At 47.5% G+C, this 20731-nt stretch overlaps 1 protein-coding gene and 3 non-coding genes across 5 annotated transcripts; 1 reads left to right on the top strand and 3 right to left on the bottom strand.

The window, feature by feature from the left end:
• Positions 1 to 381: 381 nt before the first annotated feature.
• Positions 382 to 522, bottom strand: LOC117091288. Its single transcript, XR_004440382.1, has one exon. It is a non-coding gene; the product is annotated as a U4 spliceosomal RNA (small nuclear RNA).
• An 846-nt stretch (positions 523 to 1368) lies between these two features.
• SIRT4 (sirtuin 4) lies at positions 1369 to 19758 on the top strand. Of its 2 annotated transcripts, none has more exons than XM_033220388.1 (4): positions 1369 to 1590; positions 10815 to 11312; positions 18974 to 19268; positions 19401 to 19758. In XM_033220388.1, exons 1-4 carry the CDS (start codon positions 1421 to 1423, stop codon positions 19551 to 19553), a joined length of 1116 nt encoding a protein of 371 aa, XP_033076279.1. In that variant the 5' UTR covers positions 1369 to 1420; the 3' UTR covers positions 19554 to 19758. The 2 variants fall into 2 exon arrangements, with proteins under 2 accessions (XP_033076279.1, XP_033076280.1); XM_033220389.1 differs by lacking the exon at positions 1369 to 1590 and adding an exon at positions 8967 to 9039.
• Positions 1393 to 1533, bottom strand: LOC117091289. The gene has a single exon (XR_004440383.1). It is a non-coding gene; the product is annotated as a U4 spliceosomal RNA (small nuclear RNA).
• Positions 19754 to 19860, bottom strand: LOC117091154. Its single transcript, XR_004440275.1, has one exon. It is a non-coding gene; the product is annotated as a U6 spliceosomal RNA (small nuclear RNA).
• Positions 19861 to 20731: the final 871 nt, after the last annotated feature.

Genomic DNA, 20731 nt, shown 5'->3' with positions numbered 1-20731 from the left:
AATGTGGAGGTTGCAGTGAGCCGAGATCGCGCCACTGTACTCCAGCCTGGGCAACAGCGAAAACTCCGTCTCAAGAAAACAAAAAGGAAGACTTTAGATGTGTTAACGCGTTGGTTTCAGAGTTCCCCCTCTTCCCTTTAAGAGAATCTATGACCTTCAGTGACAAAGGAGGTGGAGTAACTCACTCGCTAACTGCATTTGGATAAAGATTAATGATAACTGCCTGGGAACTCAATTGCCAATATAGCGTGTCACACATCTCGGAAAACGACGCACAGTATCCCTACGAAATCCCGTATAACCGCTCACAACTAACAAAAAAAAAAAAAAAAAAACTCACTTACATACGAACACCCTTTCTTTAGACGTGAAATAATTCAGTCTCCGTAGAGACTGTCAAAAATTGCCAATGCCGACTATATTTCAAGTCGTCATGGCGGGGTATTGGGAAAAGTTTTCAATTAGCAATAATCGCGCCTCGGATAAACCTCATTGGCTACGATACTGCCACTGCGCAAAGCTGAAAGTTTAAGTTCCCGCCTCGCTCCCTCACGGATGATGACTCCCATTGCATTGAGGGTGAGTGCCTGCCAGTGTGTCCGTGGATACGACGTGTTCCCACTCCACCAGCCGTATTTAAGGCCCATCTACGTGGGAGGTTTCTTGTTGTTGGAACATCTCGTGTCAAACATTCAGATTTTGGAAATGATAAGAACATTCTCTTGAGACGCTGGGTAATCTTATGCAAATCAATGTGACGTCACAGAGATGACGGCTTGAGAAGAATTTCGAGCGAGGAAAGTGAGCAGCGGTTCCAAGTAAGCTGGAGGGCGCAGAGAGACGACTAGCTGTGCTCGGGGGTGCGGAAACAGCAGGGTGGGAGAGGGGAATAATTTTAAGACGTTACTGTGACAAAATCAATGTAAACACGGCTGGGCGCGGCGGCTCACGCCTGTAATCCCAGCACTTTCGGAGGCCGAGGCGCGTGAATCACGAAGGAAGAAATTCAAGACCAGCCTGGCCAAGATGGTGAAACGGGGTCTCTACTAAAAATACAAAAAATTAGCGGGGTGCGGTTGCAGTCGCCTGTAATCCTACTAGTCCTGGGAGGCTGAGGCATGAGAATCGCTTGAACCCGGGCGGCAGGGGTTGCAGCGAGCGAAGATCACGCCAGGCACTCCAGCTTGAGCGATAGAGTGAGACTTCGTCTCAAAAAGCAAAATAACAGCGCGAAAAAAAAGCACAGCCAGCTGGCAAGAAACCTGAATTTACCTCGGAAGACAACAGCCACTCCAACTTAAACTAAACCTTAATAAGCTTTGGGGAAAGAAAACCCTAACTGTCATATAACTACAAACAAGCATCTATTATTTTCAATACCACAATATCCAGTCTCCGTAGAGACTGTCAAAAATTGCCAATGCCGACTATATTGCAAGTCGTCACGGCGGGGTATTGGGAAAAGTTTTCAATTAGCAATAATCGCGCCTCGGATGAACCTCATTGGCTACGATACTGCCACTGCGCAAAGCTACCGAATTGTGCCCCCTTCTCATCACTCCCAATAAGCCAGCTTCCTATTTCGCAAAGGTGAGTTTAGGGTCTATAGAAAAACTTCACTTATTGCTTGCTTGAAAATTATGCCATCTTAGGAAGATGTTTCTGAACTACGTAGGTGGTTTCTGCATATTGTTGCTGATTTCACTTAACTAGGTTTTTGTGGATATGAAGCAAAGCATTATGGGAGAAACATGCTAATAGACTTAATTCAGAGATTGCTAGGGGCTGTTGAGAGAAAAGGGATCTAAGTCAGGGTTCCGTTCACTTGGATCCAGATTCAGTGTAACTGACTTCTCCAAAGACGATTATTATTATTATTTTTTGAGACTTTAAAAAATTGTGCCAAAGTATACATACAATTTACCATTTTAACCTTTAAGTGTAAATTCACTGGCATAGAATATATTCACATTGTTGTGCAACCGTCACCACTACTTACATCCAGAACTTTATCCTCCATGCCCAAGGGTGGAAACTGAGACTCTGTACCCATTAAACCTTTACTTCCTGTTCCCTTCTCCTCCAGCCCGTGGCAACCTCTTTTCTACTTTCTATCTCTATTAGTTTGTGAGTACTTTATATATATAAATGGAATCATACAATATTTGCCCTTTGGGGTCAGACTTATTTCATTCAAAATAATGTTTTTAAGGTTCATCCATGTTGTAGTATGTATCAGGAATTCATTAATTTTATGGCTGAATCATATTTCATTGTATGAGATATTTATTCTTTTTTATTTTGAGATGGAGTTTTTGCTCTTGTTGCCCAGGCTGGAGTGCAGTGGCATGATCTCGGCTCACCGCAACCTCTGCCTCCCGGATTCAAGCAATTCTCCTGCCTCAGTCTCCCAAGTAGCTGGGATTACAGGTGCCCGCCACTGCTCTGTATTTTTAGTAGAGACGGGATTTCACATGTTGGCCAGGCTGGTCTCAAACTCCTGACCTCAGGTGATCTGCCCGCCTCGGCCTCCCAAAGTGCTGGAATTACAGGTGTGAGCCACCGCGCCCACCCCATTTATTCTTTTTTTTTTTTTTTGAGACGAAGTTTTGCTTTTGTTTCCCAGGCTGGAGCGCAATGGCGAGATCAACCTCTGCCTCCCGGGTTCAAGAGCGATTCTCCTGCCTCAGCCTCCGGAAGAGCTGGGATTACAGGTGTCTGACACCATGCCCAGCTAATTTTTGTATTTTTAGTAGAGACGGGGTTTCTTTCTTTCCTTCTTTCCTTCCTTCCTTCCTTCTTTCTTTTCTTTCTTTCTTTCTTTTTTTTGAGACGGAGTCTCGCGTCTCGCTCTGTCGCCCAGGCTGGAGTGCAGTGGCGCGATCTCTGCTCACTGCAAGCTCCGCCTCCCGGGTTCACACCATTCTCCTGCCTCAGCCTCCCAAGTAGCTGGGACTACAGGCGCCCGCCACCAGGCCTGGCTAATTTTTTGTATTTTTAGTAGAGACGGGGTTTCACCGTGTTAGCCAGGATGGTCTCCATCTCCTGACCACAAGATCCGCCCGCCTCGGCCTCCCAAAGTGCTGGGATTACAGGCATGAGCCACCGTGCCCCTCTGAGATGGGGTTTCACCATGTTGGTCAGGCTGGTCTTGAACTCCTGACTTCAGGTGATCCACCCGCCTCAGCTTCCCAAAGTGCTGGGATTACAGCCGTGAACCACCGTGGCCAGTCCCATTCATTCGTTTTTGAGACAGCTTTTGGCTTTGTCGCCCAGGATGGAATGCAGTGGCACAATCTCAGCTCACTTCAACCTCAGCTTCCAGGCCTCAAGTGATCCTCCTCCCACTTCAGCTGGCTAACTTGCATATTTTTCGTAGAGACAGGATCTCACCATGTTGCTCAGGCTGGTCTCAAACTCCTGGGCTTAAGCGATCCTCCCATCTTGGCCTCCCAAAGTGCTGGAACTATAGGCATGAGCTGCCACCCAGGCCAACTGTTTATCCATTGTTTTTTTTTTTTTGACAGAGAGGCTGGCTCTGTTGCCCAAGCTGGAGTGCAGTGGCTTAATCTCCGCTCACTGCAACCTCCGCCTCCTGGTTTCAAGCAATTCTGTCTCAGCCTCCCGAGTAACTGAGATTACAGGTGCGTGCCACCATGCTTGGCTAATTTTTGTATTTTTAGTAGAGACGGGGTTTCACCATGTTGGCCAAGCTGGTCTCAAGCTCCTGACCTCAAGTGATCCGCCTGCCTCAGCCTCCCAAAGTGCTGAGCCACCGCGCCTGTCCTATCCATTTATTCTTAGATGGACATTGCTGGTTTCTAACTTTTGTCTATGGGAATAATGCTGCTATTGGTGTGCAAATATCAGCTTAAGTTCCTATTTTCCTTTTTTTTTTTTTTTTTGAGACTGAGTTTCGCTCGTTACCCAGTCTGGACTGCAATGGCACAATCTCAGCTCACTGCAACCTCTGCCTCCTGGGTTCAAGCGATTCTCCTGCCTCAGCCTCCCAAGTAGCTGGGATTACAGGCATGCGCCACCATGCTTGGCTAATTTTATATATATATAATTTTTTTTTTTTTTTTTTTAAAGTAGAGACGGGGTTTCTCCATGTTGGTCAGGCTGGTCTCAAACTCCTGACCTCAGGTGATCTGCCTGCCTCAGCCTCCCAAAGTGCTAGGATTACAGTTGTGAGCCACCGCACCTGGCTCCGTTTTCTATTCTTTGGTGTATATACCTAGAAGTAAAATTGCTGGATCATATGTTAATTCAAAAGGATTTTCTTCGGACACTGTAATTCAAAAGGAGGCTGAAAGAATAAGGATTTATTTCCACAGAAACGTTCACAGTATCTAAAATTTGAAGCAACTTTCACCCTCACTGCCTTTTTTCCTTCAGGATGTGGAAAGCTATTAGAAACCTACATCTGGGCCGGGCGCGGTGGTTCACGCCTGTAATCCCAGCATTTTGGGAGGCTGAGGCGGGCGGATCACGAGGTCAGGAGATCGAGACTATCCTGGTAAACATGGTGAAACCCCGTCTCTACTAAAAAATACAAAAAAATTAGCCAGGCGTGTTGGCGGGCGCCTGTGGTCCTAGCTTCTCGGGAGGCTGAGGCAGGAGAATGGCATGAACCCTGGAGGCAGCGCAGCTTGCAGTGAGCGGAGATCGTGCTACTGCACTCCAGCCTAGGCGACAGAGCAAGACTCCATCTCAAAAAAAAAAAAAAAACCTACATCTGGTCTAGGTGCGGTGGCTCACACCTGTAATCCCAACACTTTGGGAGGCCAAGGTGGGTGGATCACGTGAGGTCAGGAGTTGAAGACCAGCCTGGCAACATGGCGACACCCATGTAAATACAAAATACAAAATTACAAAAATACAAAATACAAAAATTAACCCAGCTACTAGAGGGGCTGAGGCAGGAGGATCGCTTGAACCTGGGAGGCAGAGGTTGCAGTGAGCTGAGCTCATGCCACTGCACTCCAGCCTGGGCCACAGAGAGCGAGACTCCATCTCAAAAACAAAGAAACCTACATCTAAACTTGTTTCCTCACTGAATTATATGCTCTGAAATACATTTATTTCGGGTTTTTTTACTCGTTAACATGCAAATAGTAGTCTCCAAGAAAGTAACATTTCCTCCAACATTTTATTATAAAAAATTTTAGGCCGGGTGCGGTGGCTCAAGCCTGTAATCCCAGCACTTTGGGAGGCCGAGACGGGCGGATCACACGAGGTCAGGAGATCGAGACCATCCTGGCTAACACGGTGAAACCCCGTCTCTACTAAAAAAATACAAAAAACTAGCCGGGTGAGATGGCGGCGCCTGTAGTCCCAGCCACTCGGGAGGCTGAGGCAGGAGAATGGCGGGAACCCGGGAGGCGGAGCTTGCAGTGAGCTGAGGTCCGGCCACTGCACTCCAGCCTGGGTGACAGAGCGAGACTCCGTCTCAAAAAAAAAAAAAAAAAAAAAAAAAAAAAAAAATTTTAAACACAAAATGTTCAAAGAATTCCTCAGTGAACATTCACGTACTCATCATCTATATACAAAAATGACATTTTAAAAGGCCTGTTTGATGCTGATGTGTTGTGTGGTTCTTTTTTTTTTTTCTTCTTTTTTTTTTTTGAGACATGTTCTCAGTCGCCTAGGTTGGAGCACAGGGGCACAATCACGGCTCAGTGCAGCCTAAACCTCCTGGGCTCAAGCGATCTTCCCACCACAGCCTCCCACGTAGCTGGGACTACAGGCACACACCACCATGCCCAGCTAATTTTTCTGTAATTTTTGTAGATGTGGGGTTTCACCATGTTGTCCATGCTGGTCTCCAACTCCTGGGCTCAAGTGATCCATCCGCCTCAGCCTCCCCAAAGGGTGGGATTACAGGCGTGAGCCACTGCAGCGACTACTTATTTAAGTCACAGCCTGGATACTGATTTTCCCAACACCTGCTAGGGTAGGGAAAATCAGTAGAAAAAAAAAAAGAAAAGAATTTAGATTATTTTACTTTGATCATCCAGTCAAGGATACAGTCATTAATTCTGGGTAGGGTGGAGTTGTGAGAAAAAGACTAGGCCAGGCACGGTGGCTCATGCCTGTAATCCCAGCTACTAGGGAGGCTGAGGAAGGAGAATCGCTTGAACCTGGGAGGCGGAGGTTGCAGTGAGCCAAGATGGCGCTATTGCACGCCAGCCTGGGCAACAAGAGTGAAACTCTGTCTTAAAAAAAAAAAAAAAAAAGGAGGGGGGCTGTCAGATGAGTTTCCCCACCTAGTAGATCCTACAACTACTGACTTCGCTGTTGCTGGAGCTACTACTCCTTTCCACTAAGGAAAAAAAGAATCGGCCAGGCACAGTAGCTCACTCCCGTAATCACAACACTTTGGAAAGCCTAGAGCCCAGGAGTTTGAGTACCAGCCTGGGCAACATGGTGAAAAACTCCGTCTCTACAAAAAAAAATACAAAAATTAGCTGGGCGTGGTGGTGGATGCCTGTGATCTCAGTTACTTGAGAGGCTGAGGTCAGAGGAACCCTTGGGCCTGGGAAGTAGAAATTGCAGTGAGCTGTGATGTCACAACTGCACTCCAGCCTGGGTGACAGAACGAGATCTTGTCTCAAAAAAAAAAAAAAAAAAGGCAGAAATGACCAAACATGGCTTCTTACGTTTGTCTCACATCCCAAACTACTAACGGTCATTTTACCAATATTACCTCCAAAGATACAATAATAGAACCAAAAACCTAGAAACTCTTTCTCAAGCTTCCATATTACTTCTCTGCACTTCAGTTCATCTTTACTTATTATTATTCTTTTTTAAAGAGATGGGATCTCATTTTGTCATCCAGGCTGAAGTGCAGTGGCACAATTATGGCTCACTGCAGCCTCGATCTCCTGGGCTCCAAGTGATCCTCCCACCTGAGCCTCCTGAGTAACTGGGACTACAGGCACATACCACCACACCCAGCTAATTTTGTTTATTTTTTGTAGTGATTGGGTCTCACTATGTTGCCCAGGCTGATCTCAAACTGTTGGGCTCAAGTGATCCTCCTGCCTTGGCCTTCCAAAATGTTGGGATTATAGGTGGGAACCACTGCGGTCAGCCCAATTCATCTTAAAATGGGGGAAGGGAGTCCTTAGGTGGTCTTCAAGGTCCCTGCTAGCTGCCCACCTTTATGTCCACAGACACTTATAAATGTATTGATTTAGGTGATGCTGTAGAACAGCAGTTCTGGTTGTCTATACATTAGGAATAATTAGGAAATTTGTAGATCACAATCACTGGGAGTGAGACACAGGCATTGTGTTGATTAACTTAACAAAAAAACAAGATGATAAATAGAATTGGAGAAGCCAAGCAGGTTAAGTACATTAGTCCAAGTATAATATATTTGGCTTCATATTAACTGTAAAAACAACACTTTTGGCCAGGTGCGGTGGCTCACGCCTGTAATCCCAGCACTTTGGGAGGCTAGGGCGGGCAGATCATGAGGTCAGGAGATCAAGACCATCCTGGCCAACATGGTGAAACCTTGTCTCTACTAAAAATTAAAAAATTAGCAAGGCGTAGTGGCACGCGCCTGTAATCCCCGCTACTCAGGAGACTGAGGCAGGAGAATCGCCTGAACCCAGGAGGTGGAGATTGCAGTGAGCCGAGATGGCACCACTGCACTCCAGCCTGGGTGACAGAGGGAGACTCTGTCTCAAAAACAAAAAAACAAAAAAAAAAACTATCACTTTTTTAGATATGTATAAATGCATTTCTTCGCAAGTTCAAGGTAAGAACGATTCTGTCGCTATGAATGAAAAGGCTCACAAACTCTGATGTTTAGAATGAGTCAAATCTAGGCCAGGTGCAGTGGCTCAGGCCTGTAATCCCAGCACTTTGGGAGGCCGAGGCTGGCCGATCACCTGAGGTTGGGAGTTCAAGACCAGCCTGGATCACTTGAGCTCAGGAGTTGGAGACCAGCCTGGCCAACATTGTGAAACTCTGTCTCTACTAAAAATACAAAAACTTTTTAAGAAGTCAAATCTAGATCCATGATTAATGATGTGCTTATTTCACATTGCATGTTTGTATCAAAACATCCCATGTGGGAAAGCATAGATAGGCACAGAGAAAAGAAAAGAAGACAAAAAATAAGAGAAAAGATGGCCAGGCGCGCTGGCTCACGCCTGTAATCCCAGCACTTTGGGAGGTCAAGGCGTGCAGATCACCTGAGGTTAGGAGTTCAAGACCAGCCTGGCCAACATGGCGAAACCCCCGTCTGTACTAAAAATACAAAAATAGGCCGGGCGCGTGGCTCACGCCTGTAATCCCACCACTTTGGGAGCCTGAGGCGGGTAGATCACGAGGTCAGGAGATTGAGACCATCCTGGCTAACATGGTGAAACCCCGTCTCCGCTAAAAATACAAGAAGAAATTAGCCGGGCGTGGTGGCGGGCGCCTGTAGTCCCAGCTACTGGGGAGGCTGAGGCAGGAGAATGGCGTGAACCCGGGAGGCGGAGCTTGCAGTGAGCCGAGATCTCGCCACTGCACTCCAGGCTGGGCGACAGAGCGAGACTCCGACTCAATAAATAAATAATAATAATAATAATCCCAGCTACTCTGGAGGCTGAGGCAGGAGAATCGGTTGAACCTGGGAGGGGGAGGTTGCAGTGAGCCAAGATCGTGCCACTGCACTCCAGCCTGGAGTTTTTTCAAAAGAAAAACTCCGTCTTAAAAGAAAAGAAAAAAGAAAACACACACAAAAAATCTTATGTACACCATAAATATATACACCTACTAAGTGCCCACAAAAATTGAAAACAAACAAACAATCCATGATTAAAAGCTTTTATATTAACAGAGGACCTCTGACCAGAAAGAACCGACAGGGGGCGATCCTGGATGATCTGGGGCCGTCAATTGCGAGACGCGGAAGATTATGGGACTTGTAGTTTTTCTCTGATAATTTAATCTTTCTGGACTACATGTCCCAAAATGCAAATGTAATCAGACAGCCCCACTGTGGGGTGTGAAGTGTCCGCAGAGCTGTGAGAAGTAAGTGTGTTCTGCGCGTGCTGCGGGTTTCTAGAAGTTGTGGATTTCTTGTGAGGGATTCTATTTCTCTTCTTTGCCCTTGGTGGGACCTGGAAGAGAGCAGTTGTTCCGCTGATGCACGTTTTCAGCTGGGGTTTCCCTGGCCCTTTGGTCTCGGGAAACCGGAATGTGTGTTTGTTTAGCTGTTCACGTGTTGCTGTGGAATGTCAAGGAGAAAGCGGGGTCCTGATCTCAGATCTGGAAAGCCAAGCATAAAATAATGTTTACATACGGGTTGCATGTCACTAGAGGATTTATGCATTATATCAAATAATATGTCAAAGGGTTTTTTTTGAGACGGAGTCTCGCTTCTTCGCCCAGGCTGGAGTGCAATGGCGCGACCTTGGCTCACTGCAACCTCCGACTCCCGGGTTCAAGCAATTCTGCCTCAGCCTCCCCAGTAGCTGGGATTGCGGGCAGGTGCCACTACTCCCGGCTAAATTTTTTTGTAGGTTTAGTAGAGACGGGGTTTCACCATGTTGGCCAGGCATGTCTCGAACTCCTGATCTCAAGTGATCTGCCTACCTCAGCCTCCCAAAGTGCTGGGATTTCAGACGTGAGCCACAGCACCCGGCCCTCTATTGTTACAGCTAGAAAAGCCGACAGGCGGCCGGGCGCGGTGGCTCAAGCCTGTAATCCCAGCACTTTGGGAGGCCGAGACGGGCGGATCACAAGGTCAGGAGATCGAGACCATCCTGGCTAACACAGTGAAACCCAGTCTCTACTAAAAATACAAAAACTAGCCGGGCGAGGTGGCGGGCGCCTGTAGTCCCAGCTACTTGGGAGGCTGAGGCAGGAGAATGGCGTAAACCCGGGAGGCGGAGCTTGCAGTGAGCTGAGATCCGGCCACTGCACTCCAGTCCTGGCGATAGAGCGAGACTCCGCCTCACAAAAAAAAAAAAAAAAAAAAAAAGAAAAGCTGACAGGCAGGGGTCTTGTCTCTCTTTGTCTCTCTGATGTATCCAAGTAGCAGAGCTTGCAGTGGAAGGTAAACTAAACTAAGGGGGAAATGAAAAAATAAAAGGAGTGTATATGTGTGCTTAATTACATGAACAAAATCAAACAAAACCTGACTTATTAGGGGCAGGCTTGGAGGCTGACACCTGTAATCCCAGCACGTTGAGAGGCCGAGGCGGGCAGATCACTAGAGCTCAGGAGTTCGAGAGCAGCCTGGCCAACATGGTGAAACCTCGTCTCTACTAAAAATACAATAATTAGCTGGGCATGGTGGCGCTCACCTATAGTCCCAGCTATTCTGGAGGCTGAGGCAGGAGAATCACTTGAACCCGGGAGGCGGAGGTTACAGTGAGCCAAGATCATGCCACTGCACTCCAGCCTGGGTGACAGAGTGAGATGCTGGCTCAAAAAAGAATGAATGGGGCCGGGCGCGGTGGCTCACGGCTGTAATCCCAACACTTTGGGAGGCCGAGGCAGGCAGATCACCTGAGGTCAGGAGTTTGAGACCAGCCTGGCCAACATGGTGAAACTCCGTCTCTAGTAAAATACAAAAAAATTAGCTGAGTGTGGTGGTGCACACCTGTAATCCCGCTATTTGGGAGGCTGAGGCAGGAGAATCACTTGAACCTAGGAGGTGGAGGTTGCAGTGAGATGAGATTGCGCCACTGTACTCTAGCCTGGGCAACGGAGGGAGGCTCTGTCTCAAAAAACAAAACAAACAAACAAAAAATGAAAAAAAAAGCACTCCAGTTTCTCACATGAGGTTTCTTTTTCTCTAGAAAGAAGATGAACTTTGGGTTGACTTTCAGGTCAGCAAAAGGCCGTTGGATCGCAAACCCCAGCTGGCAATGCTCGAAAGCTTCCATTGGGTTATTTGTGCCAGCAAGTCCTCCTTTGGACCCTGAGAAGGTCAAAGAGTTACAGCGCTTCATCACACTTTCCAAGAGACTCCTCGTAATGACTGGGGCAGGAATCTCCACCGAGTCGGGGATACCAGACTACAGGTCAGAAAAGGTGGGGCTTTATGCCCGCACTGACCGCAGGCCCATCCAGCATGGCGATTTTGTCCGGAGTGCCCCAATCCGCCAGCGGTACTGGGCAAGAAACTTTGTGGGCTGGCCTCAATTCTCCTCCCACCAGCCTAACCCTGCACACTGGGCGTTGAGTACCTGGGAGAAACTCGGAAAGCTGTACTGGTTGGTGACCCAAAATGTGGATGCCTTGCACACCAAGGCAGGGAGTCGGCGCCTGACAGAGCTCCACGGATGCATGCACAGGTGCAGGAGGTGTACATGGTTTGAACGCAAACCTGTGTGTTGTTTTGGCAGAGTAGGGACCTTGGCTGTCTTGATCACCACAGTCTTAGACCTTGAGAAAAGGATTTCAGAACAAGTTGTTTATTTTGGAGTTGATTCCAGTAAATTCATTGACGGAGTGAGGACGTAAAACAGAAAAGAGAGGAAAGCCAGGAAAGGGTGTGTTAATGAGTGGGTTACTGCTTTGGGCACTGGGGTTCAGTCCTGTGAGGAACCCTCCAACCGTCTACGACATGTCTGAGGATTGTCTCAATGAAACTTGAGGGCTGGGGCTGGGCGCAGTGGCTCATGCCTGTAATCCCAGCACTTTGGGAGAACAAGGCGGGCAGATCATGTGAGCTCAGGAGTTCGAGACCAGCCTGGCCAACATGGTGAAACCCCATTTCTACTAAAAATACAAAAATTAGGCGGTCATGGTGGCACATGCCTGTAATCCCAGCTACTTGGGAGGCTGAGGCAGGAAAATCTCTTGGGAGGCAGAGGTTGTTGCAGTGAGCCAAGATTGCACCACTGCACTCCAGCGTGGGCAACAGAGCAAGACTCCATCTCAAAAAAAAAGAAAACAAAAGTTGAGGATGGTGCACAATGGCTTATGCCTGTAATCCTAGCACTTTGGAAGGCTGAGACAGGAAGACTGCTTGAGGCCAACAGTGCAGGACCAACCTGGCCAACACAGTGAGACTCTGTCTCTATATAAATAAAGTAAATTTTATCTATCTATCTATCTATCTATCTATCTATCTATCTATATATATATTTTTTTTTTAAAGAAAGTTGAGGCCGGGTGTGGTGGCTCACGCCTGTAATCCCAGCACTTTGGGAGGCCGAGGCAGGCGGATTACAGAGGTCAGGAGTTCAAGATCAACCTGGTCAACATGGTGAAACCCCGTCTTTACTAAAAATACAAAAATTTGTTGGATGTGGTGGCACGCACTTGTAATTCCAGCTACTCAGGAGGCTGAGGCAGGAGAATTGCTTGAACCTGGGAGGTGGAGGTTCCAGTGAGCTGAGATCATGAGCTGAGATCATGCCACTACATGCCAGCCTAGGTGACAGAGCAAAACTCTGTCTCAAAAAAAAAAAAAAAAAAAAAAAGTTGAGCAAGCTAGGGTGATTTTTTTTTCTTTTTTCTTTTCTTTTGTGTTTGTGTGTGCACATGTATGTGTGTGTGACAGGCTCTCACTCTGTCACACAGACTGGAGTGCAGTGGTGTGATTATAGCTCACTATAGCCTCAATCTCCTGGGCTCAAGTGATCCTTTCACCCCAGCCTCCTAAGTAGCTGGGACTACAGACAAACACCACCACGCCCAGCTAATTTTTAATTTAATTTTTATTTTTTTGTAGAGATGAAGTCTTACTATGTTGCCCAGGCTGGTCTCAAACTCCTGTGCTCACGTGATCCTCCTGCCTTGGCATCTCAAAGTGCTGGGATTACAAGTGTGAGCCACTGTGCTTGGCCTTGAAGCTAGGGTATTTATTCACCATCTTTCATCCCTCATGGGTCCAGGATCACTGTAGGGAAATTAATTCCCTAACATTTTGACTCTGCTCCTCCCAAGGAGGCTTCCATGGGCAGAGAACATCTGAAGCAAGAGAGACACAGGAAACTGCTTGTAAGAAAACTGTGTGCACCAGGGTGCTGTGGTTCATATCTGTCATCCCAGCAACTCAAGAGGCTGAGGCAGGAGGATTGCTTGAGGTTACGAGATCAAGACCAGCCTGGGTAACACAGCCAGACTCCGTCTCTACAAAAAAAAAATTTTAAGAAAGGAAATTGGCCAGGTGCGGTGGCTCACGCCTGCAATCTCAGCACTTTGTGAGGCTGAGTCGGACAGATCACCTGAGGTCGGGAGTTCGAGACCAGCCTGACCTACATGGAGAAACTCCGTCTGTACTAAAAGTATAAAATTAGCCGGGCGTGGTGGTGCATGCCTGTAATCCCAGCTACTCGGGAGGCTGAGGCAGGAGAATTGCTTGAACCCAGTAGGTGGAGGTTGTGGTGAGCCGAGATTGTGCCATTGCACTCTAGCCTGCAGCCTGGGCAACAAGAGCGAAACTCCATCAAAAAAAAAAAAAAAAAAGAGAGAGAAAGGAAACTGGGATGGGTGCGGTGGCTCATGCCTGTAATCTCAGCACTTTGGGAGGCAGAGAGGCAGGCAAATCACTTGAGGTCAGGAGTTTGAGACCATCCTGGCTGACACGGTGAAACCCCATCTCTACTAAAAATACAAAAAATTACCTGGGCGTGGTGGCACACGCCTGTAGTCTCAGCTATTTGGGAGGCTGAGGCACAAGAATCACCTGAACCTGGGAGGCAGAGGTTGCAGTGAGCCAAGATTGTGCCACTGCACTCCAGGCTGGACAAGAGTGAGACTCTATCTCAATAAAAAAACAAAAATAAAGGAAACTGATTGAACGTGGCCTTTGGCATATTCTGAGGAAAATATGAGGTGAACACCAATAGCACGTGCTATAAGCTGCTGGGTTTCTGATGCCTAGGATGCCTGGATACATAGAATATAATGTAGCTGGGCAATAGTCAGAACTCAACAAATAATGAGGGAACAAATACATGGGAGGGTATCATGCTTATGGGTCTGGTAATAATTGTAGCTAATTGGAGACTTATTTCTTTAAGCCCTAAAGAGGCTCCTCTGAGGGCTGAAATCAGTCTGCAAATGGTGAAATATTTACTGGGTGTCTAGAATGTACAGTGTACATACATTACACTATGTAGCACATTATAACACTAATACTGTGCTTCTTGGTGGTGTGGAGAGGTCAAAACCAAAGTATAGGCTGGGTGCAGTGACTCACACTTGTAATCCCAGCATTTTGAGAGGCTGAGGGGGGCAGATCACTTGAGCTCAGGAGTTTGAGACCAGCTTGGCCAGTATGTCGAAACCTGGTCTCTGCTAAAAATAAAAGATTGGCCGGGCGTGGTGGTGCGTGCCTATAGTCCCAGCTACTGGGGAGGCTGAGGCAGGAGAATTGCATGAACATGGGTGGCAGAGGTTACAGTGAGCTGAGATCATGCCATTGCACTCTAGCCTGGGCGACAGAGGGAGATTTTCCAAACAAACAAACAAACAAAAACCAAAGTATAAAACATGACCCACTTTATATGCAAGAACTTTGTAATATTTGGGGAGACACAAAAATAACATAATTGGCTGGGTGCGGTGGCTCACTCCTGTAATCCCAGCACTTTGGGAGGCCGAGGCAGGCGGATCACCTGAGGTCAGTAGTTTAAGACCAACCTGACCAACATAGTGAAACCCTGTCTCTACTAAAAATACAAAATTAGCCAGACATGGTGGTGCATGCCTATAATCCCGGCTACTCAGGAGGCTGAGACAGGAGAATTGTTTGAACCTGGGAGGCGGAGGTTGTAATGAGCCGAAATCCCACCATCGCACTCCAGCCTGGGCAACAAGAACGAAACTCCTCAAAAAGCAAAGAAGTAAACAAATGAAAAACACATAATTAATGATAAATGACAATGCATGATTGTTAAATTGTGTGGTTCTTGATTTATATGCTGTGCATGTTCAAATAAACAGATTTAGTAAAGACTGGAATAATTGGTTGAGAAAACTTTTTTTTTTTTTTTTTAACTTTTTAAAAATAGAGACAGGATCTTGCTGTGTTGCCTAGTCTGGTCTCGAACTCCTGAGCTCAAGCTATCCTTCTGCCTCCGTCTTTCAAAGTGTTGGGATTACAGGTGTGAGCCACCACGCCTGGCCCAAGAACACTTTCTTTTTTTTTTTTGAGACAGAGTCTTGCTCTTGTTGCCGAGGCTGGAGTGCAGTGGCATGGTCTCAGCTCACTGCAACCTCTGCCTCGTGGGTTCAAGAGATTCTCCTGCCTCAGCCTCCCAAGTAGTTGGGATTACGGGCACCTGCCACCACGTCCAGCTAATTTTTTGCATTTTTAGTAGAGGTAGGGTTTCACCATGTGGGCCAGCCTGGTCTTGAACTCCTGATCTCGTGATCCGCCTGCCTCGGCCTCCCAAAGCGCTGGGATTACAGGCATGAGCCACCGCACCCAGCCCCAAGAAAGCTTTTATGGATACAGGGGGCTTGAGATTGGCTCAGGTTTGTCTAGGCAAGAGTGGGAAACAGGGCTTTCCAAATGAAGGGAAATTGTAGATCCCAGAGGAGTCTGGCCTGGCCTCTGTAGAGGCTTGGACCTGGGACTTGCAGAAACCAGATTATCTGGGAAAGTTAGGCCCAAATCATGGTTGCATTTGAAAATCAGGCAGTGCAGTTGGGTCTGTTGTGAGACACCAAAGGGGTTTATTAGTGGTTTCTGAGCAAGAAAGCAACATGATAAAAATAGCATTTGAGGAAGGCTAGACAGGATTAACAAGAGCAGGTCAGTGAGGTCAGCCTGAAGGACCTAGACTAAGGTGGTATCCAGGGAATTTGAATTAATGATGCTTATGGATTCAGTAAAACAATTTTTTCACCGGGCGCAGTGGCTTACACCTGTAATCTCAGCATTTTGGAATGCCGAAGCGGGCGGATCACCTGAGGTCAGGAATTCAATACCAGCCTGACCAACATGGAGAAACCCTGTCTCTACTAAAAGTACAACAACAACAAAAAATTAGCTGGGCATGGTGGCACATACTTGTAATCCCAGCTCCTCGGGAGGCTGAGGCAGGAGAATCGCTTGAACCTGGGAGGCGGAGGTTGCAGGGAGCCAAGACTGCGCCATTGCACTCCAGCCTGGGTGACAATAGTGAAACTCCACCTCAAAAAAAACAAAAACCACAGTTTTTTTCATGATGAAAATCTCTTTTTTTAAATAAAGAAAATCTCAAACATTCACAAAAGTAAAGAGAATAGTATAGTGAATTCTCATATACCATCACCCAGATTCCAAGGTTTTATCAAGATTTTGTCATGTCTACTTTACCTGTTCTCTGTGTCTCTTCTTAGGCATTTTAAAACAATCCAGGACTTCTTGACATTTCACAGTGGCCTTTTTTCTTTCTTCCTTCCTTTCTTTTTTTTTTTTTGAGACAGAGTCTCACTCTGTCGCCCAGGCTGGAGTGCAGTGGTGTGATCCCGGCTCACTGCAACCTCCACCTCCTGGGTTCAACCGATTCTCCTGCCTCAACCTCCTGAATAGCCGGGATTATAGGCGCCCGCCACCACGCCCGGCTAATTTTTGTATTTTTGGTAGAGACTGGGTTTCACAGTGTTGGCCAGGCCGGTCTCAAACTCCTGACCTCAGGTGATCTGCCTGCCTTGGCCTCCCAAAGGGCTGGGATTACAGGCATGAGCCACTGCACCTGGCCTTTTTTTTTTTTGGGATGAAGTCTCACTCTGTCACCCAGGCTGGAATGCAATGGCATGATCTCAGCTCACTGTAACCTCTGCCTCCTGGGTTCAAGCAATTCTCCTGTCTCAGCCTCCCGAGTAGCTGGGATTACAGGTGTGCGCCACTACATTTGGCTAATTTTTTTGTATTTTTGTAAAGACGGGGATTCACCATGTTGGCCAGGCGGGTCTCAAACTCCTGATCTCAAGTGATCCACCCACCTTGACCTCCCAAAGTGCTGGGATTATGGGTGTGAGCCACCGTGCCCGGCCTGGCCCTTTTTTCTTATTTAGACAGGATCTGGCTCTGACACCCAGGCTAGAGTGCAATGGTGCCATTATAGCTCCCTGTAACCTAGAACTCCTAGGTAATTAGAGCTCCAGCTAATTAAAAAATACATTTTTTGGCCAGGCATAGTGGCTCACATCTGTAGTCTCAGCACTTTGGGAGGCTGAGGTGGGTAGATCACAAAAATTAGCTGGGCCTGGTGGCAGGCGCCTGTAATCCCATCTGCTTGGGAGGCTGAGGCAGGAGAATCGCTTTAGCCCGGGAGGCTCCGGAGGTTGCAGTGAGCCGAGATCGCGCCATTGCACTCCAGCCTCAGCGACAGAGCAAGACCCTGTCCCAAAACACAAAAAGACAAGCAAAACAAATTTTTTTTTTTTGTAGAGACAGGGTCTTGCTGTCTACCCAGACTGGTCTGGAACTCCTTGGCTCAAGTGATTCTCTGTCTTTACTCTCCCAAAGTGCTGGGATTATAAGGTGTGAGCCACCATACCTGGCCACAGGGGGCCTTTTAAGAGAAGAAAATCAACATAATCTGATAGCTGACTAGAACTAAAAGGAGAAAAATGAGGCTGGTGTGGTGGCTCACACCTGTAGTCCCAGCACTTTGGAAGGCTAAGGCAGGAGGATTGCTTGAGCCTAGGAGTTCGAGGCTGCAGTGAGCTATAATCATGCCACTGCACTCCAGGTAAGAGCCACCACGCCTGACCAAGACCCTGTCCCTTAAAAAAATAAAAAAATAGGTGGAGCGTCGTGACTCATGCCTGTAATCCCAGCACTTTGGGAGGCCAAGGCGGGTGGATCACCTGAGGTCAGGAGTTTGAGACCAGCCTCAACATGGAGAAACCCTGTCTCTATTAAAAATACAAAATTAGCCGGACGTGGTGGTGCATGCCTGTAATCCCAGCAACTTGGGAGGCTGAGGCAGGAGAATTGCGTGAACCTGGGAGGTGGAGGTTGTGGTGAGCCAAGATCGTGCCATTGTACTCCAGCCTGGGCAACAAGAGCGAAACTCCGTTTCAAACAAGTAAATAAATACAATAAATAATAAAAATAAAAATAAAAATAAAAAATAAAAACAGACACAAAATGCTCCCCCTCACTGGCTCAAGCTCTGGTGATTACAGAGGTGAAAAGGAGGCCCGGGTGTGGTGGCTCACACCTGTAATCCCAGCACTTTGGGAGACCGAGGTGGGTGGATCACCTGAGGTCGGAAGTTTGAGACCAGCCTGACCAACATGGAGAAACCCCATCTCTACTAAAAATACTAAAAAAATTAGTTGGGTGTTGTGGCACATGCCTGTAATCCCAGCTACTCAGGAGGCTGAGGCAGGAGAATCACTTGAGCCCACAAGAAGGAGGTTGCAGTGAGCCAAGATCGTGCCACTGCACTCCAGCCTGGGCAATAAGAGTGAAACTCCCTCTCAAAAAAAAAAAAAAAAAAAAAAAGAGGTGAGAAGGGAATGAACCAGGAGACACTGTGTCCTGGAAACCAAGAAGGAGAAGCATTTTAGAGGGGATGGTAATAGACAGTGGCAAATGCGGCAGATGAGCAAGGGAAAGGATAGAGGGAAAAACGCAGGTTTGGGCACTAAGGAAACCAGCAGGGAAAGCATTTGCAGTCATGTTAAGCATAAAAGTGAGCTATAGCAGAAGGTTAGGAAGGAGTGTACAGGAAGGAAATAGATGGGCCGGGTGCAGTGTTTCACACCTGTAATCCCAGCACTTTGGGAGGCCAAAGTAGGAGGATCACTTGAGACCAGGAGGTTGAGGCTGCAGTGAGCTGAGATCATGCCACTGCATTCCAGCCTGGGCAACAGCCAGACCCTGTCTCCAAAAATTAAAAAAATAAAATAGAAAGTATGGCTAAAATGGGGTGGGGATTATGTGTTAGGGAAAGAAAGCAGCAATGGAAGGGCTGAAAATGGTTGGGGATGAAACGTCTCTGACAGCTTTGTCCCTCCCAAGGACATACTGTTCAGTTGGCGTCTTCCTTGGTTCCAGGGTCCTGTGCTTGGATTGTGGGGAACAGACTCCCCGGGGGGTGCTGCAAGAGCGCTTCCAAGTCCTGAACCCCACCTGGAGTGCTGAGGCCTATGGTCTGGCTCCTGATGGTGACGTCTTTCTCTCAGAGGAGCAAGTCCGGAGCTTTCAGGTCCCACCCTGCGTTCAATGTGGAGGCCATCTGAAACCAGATGTCGTTTTCTTCGGGGACACAGTGAACCCTGACAAGGTTGATTTTGTGCACAAGCGTGTAAAAGAAGCCGACTCCCTCTTGGTGGTGGGATCATCCTTGCAGGTATCTGACTTGGCCAGAGTGGTAACCCCCTGCTGTGTGGGATTGGGAGTCCTGGAGAGACCCCCTGTTTGGTTTAGCTTTTTCTAGATCTAGAGAACTAGACATTCTTATGTGTGTCTTTTACCCGTGCAGGTATACTCCAGTTACAGGTTTATCCTCACTGCCCGGGAGAAGAAGCTGCCGATTGCAATACTGAACATTGGGCCCACACGGTCAGATGACTTGGCGTGTCTGAAACTGAATTCTCGTTGTGGAGAGTTGCTGCCTTTGATAGACCCACGCTGACCACAGCCTAATGTTCCAGAACCTGGAACAGGGACTCTCACTTGAGTCTTGCTGCTAAAGGTAATTGCCTTCTCAGATAACAGATTCCAGTTCCCATTCGACAGAGTAGCGTGCATTGACAAAGTATAGAAGGTTCTAGGTATCTTAATGTGTGGATATTCTTAATTAAAACTCATTTTTTAAAAAATAAATTTGTTCAGCTTTATATTAAATGCTTCATGAATTTGTATGTCATCCTTGCATGGGGGTCATGCTAACCTTCTCTGTATCATTCCAGTTTTAGTATATGTGCTGCTGAAGAGAGCACTAAAACTAATTTTTTTTTTTTTTTTTGAGACAGGGTCTGACTCTATCACCCAGGCTGAAGTGCAATGGCCTGACCTCAGCTCACTGCAACTTCTGCCTCCCAGGTTCAAACCATCCTCCCACCTCTGCCTCCCAAGTAGCTAGGACTACAGGCGTGCACCACCATGCCCAACTAATTTTTTGTACTTTTTGTAGAGACAGGGTCTCACTTTGTCACCCAAGCTGGTCTCGAAGTCCTGAGCTCAAGCCATCCACCCGCCTCAGCCACCCAAAGTGCTGAGATTATAGGCATGAGCTACCACACCCGGCCAAAACTTTTTTTTTTTTGAGACAGAGTCTTGCTCTGTTGCCCAGGCTGGAGTGCAGTGTTGCGATCTCAACTCATTGCAACCTCCGCCTCCTGGGTTCACGTGATTTTCCTGCCTCAAGCTCCCGAGTCACTGAGATTACAGGCATGTACCACACCACACCTGGCTAATTTTTTTTTTTGTTTTTTTTTTTTTTGAGACGGAGTCTCGCTCTGTCGCCCAGGCTGGAGTGCAGTGGCCGGATCTCAGCTCACTGCAAGCTCCGCCTCCCGGGTTTACGCCATTCTCTCGCCTCAGCCTCCCGAGTAGCTGGGACTACAGGCGCCCGCCATCTCGCCCGGCTAATTTTTGTATTTTTTTAGTAGAGACGGGGTTTCACCGTGTTAGCCAGATGGTCTCGATCTCCTGACCTCGTGATCCGCCCGTCTCGGCCTCCCAAAGTGCTGGGATTACAGGCTTGAGCCACCGCGCCCGGCCCACCTGGCTAATTTTTTATAGTTTTGGTAGAGATGTGGTTTTACCATATTAGCCAAGCTGGTCTCAAACTCCTGACCTCAAGTGATC

This window comes from Trachypithecus francoisi, unplaced genomic scaffold (genome assembly GCF_009764315.1).
Source record: "Trachypithecus francoisi isolate TF-2019V2 unplaced genomic scaffold, Tfra_2.0 Lachesis_group11, whole genome shotgun sequence".
In the NCBI taxonomy this organism is placed as follows: domain Eukaryota; kingdom Metazoa; phylum Chordata; class Mammalia; order Primates; family Cercopithecidae; genus Trachypithecus; species Trachypithecus francoisi.
The sequence above is the reverse complement of the archived record's forward strand: the minus strand, read 5'-3'. Positions and strand labels throughout refer to the sequence as shown.

Excerpts from the sequence above, each read along its gene's own strand:
- SIRT4 (XM_033220388.1), top strand. The coding sequence starts at position 1,421 with ATGCCGACTATATTGCAAGTCGTCACGGCGGGGTATTGGGAAAAGTTT. Across the intron at positions 1,591-10,814 it reads CAGCTTCCTATTTCGCAAAG|AAAGAAGATGAACTTTGGGT; the intron begins GTGAGTTTAGGG and ends CTTTTTCTCTAG. Across the intron at positions 11,313-18,973 it reads CTCCACGGATGCATGCACAG|GGTCCTGTGCTTGGATTGTG; the intron begins GTGCAGGAGGTG and ends CCTTGGTTCCAG.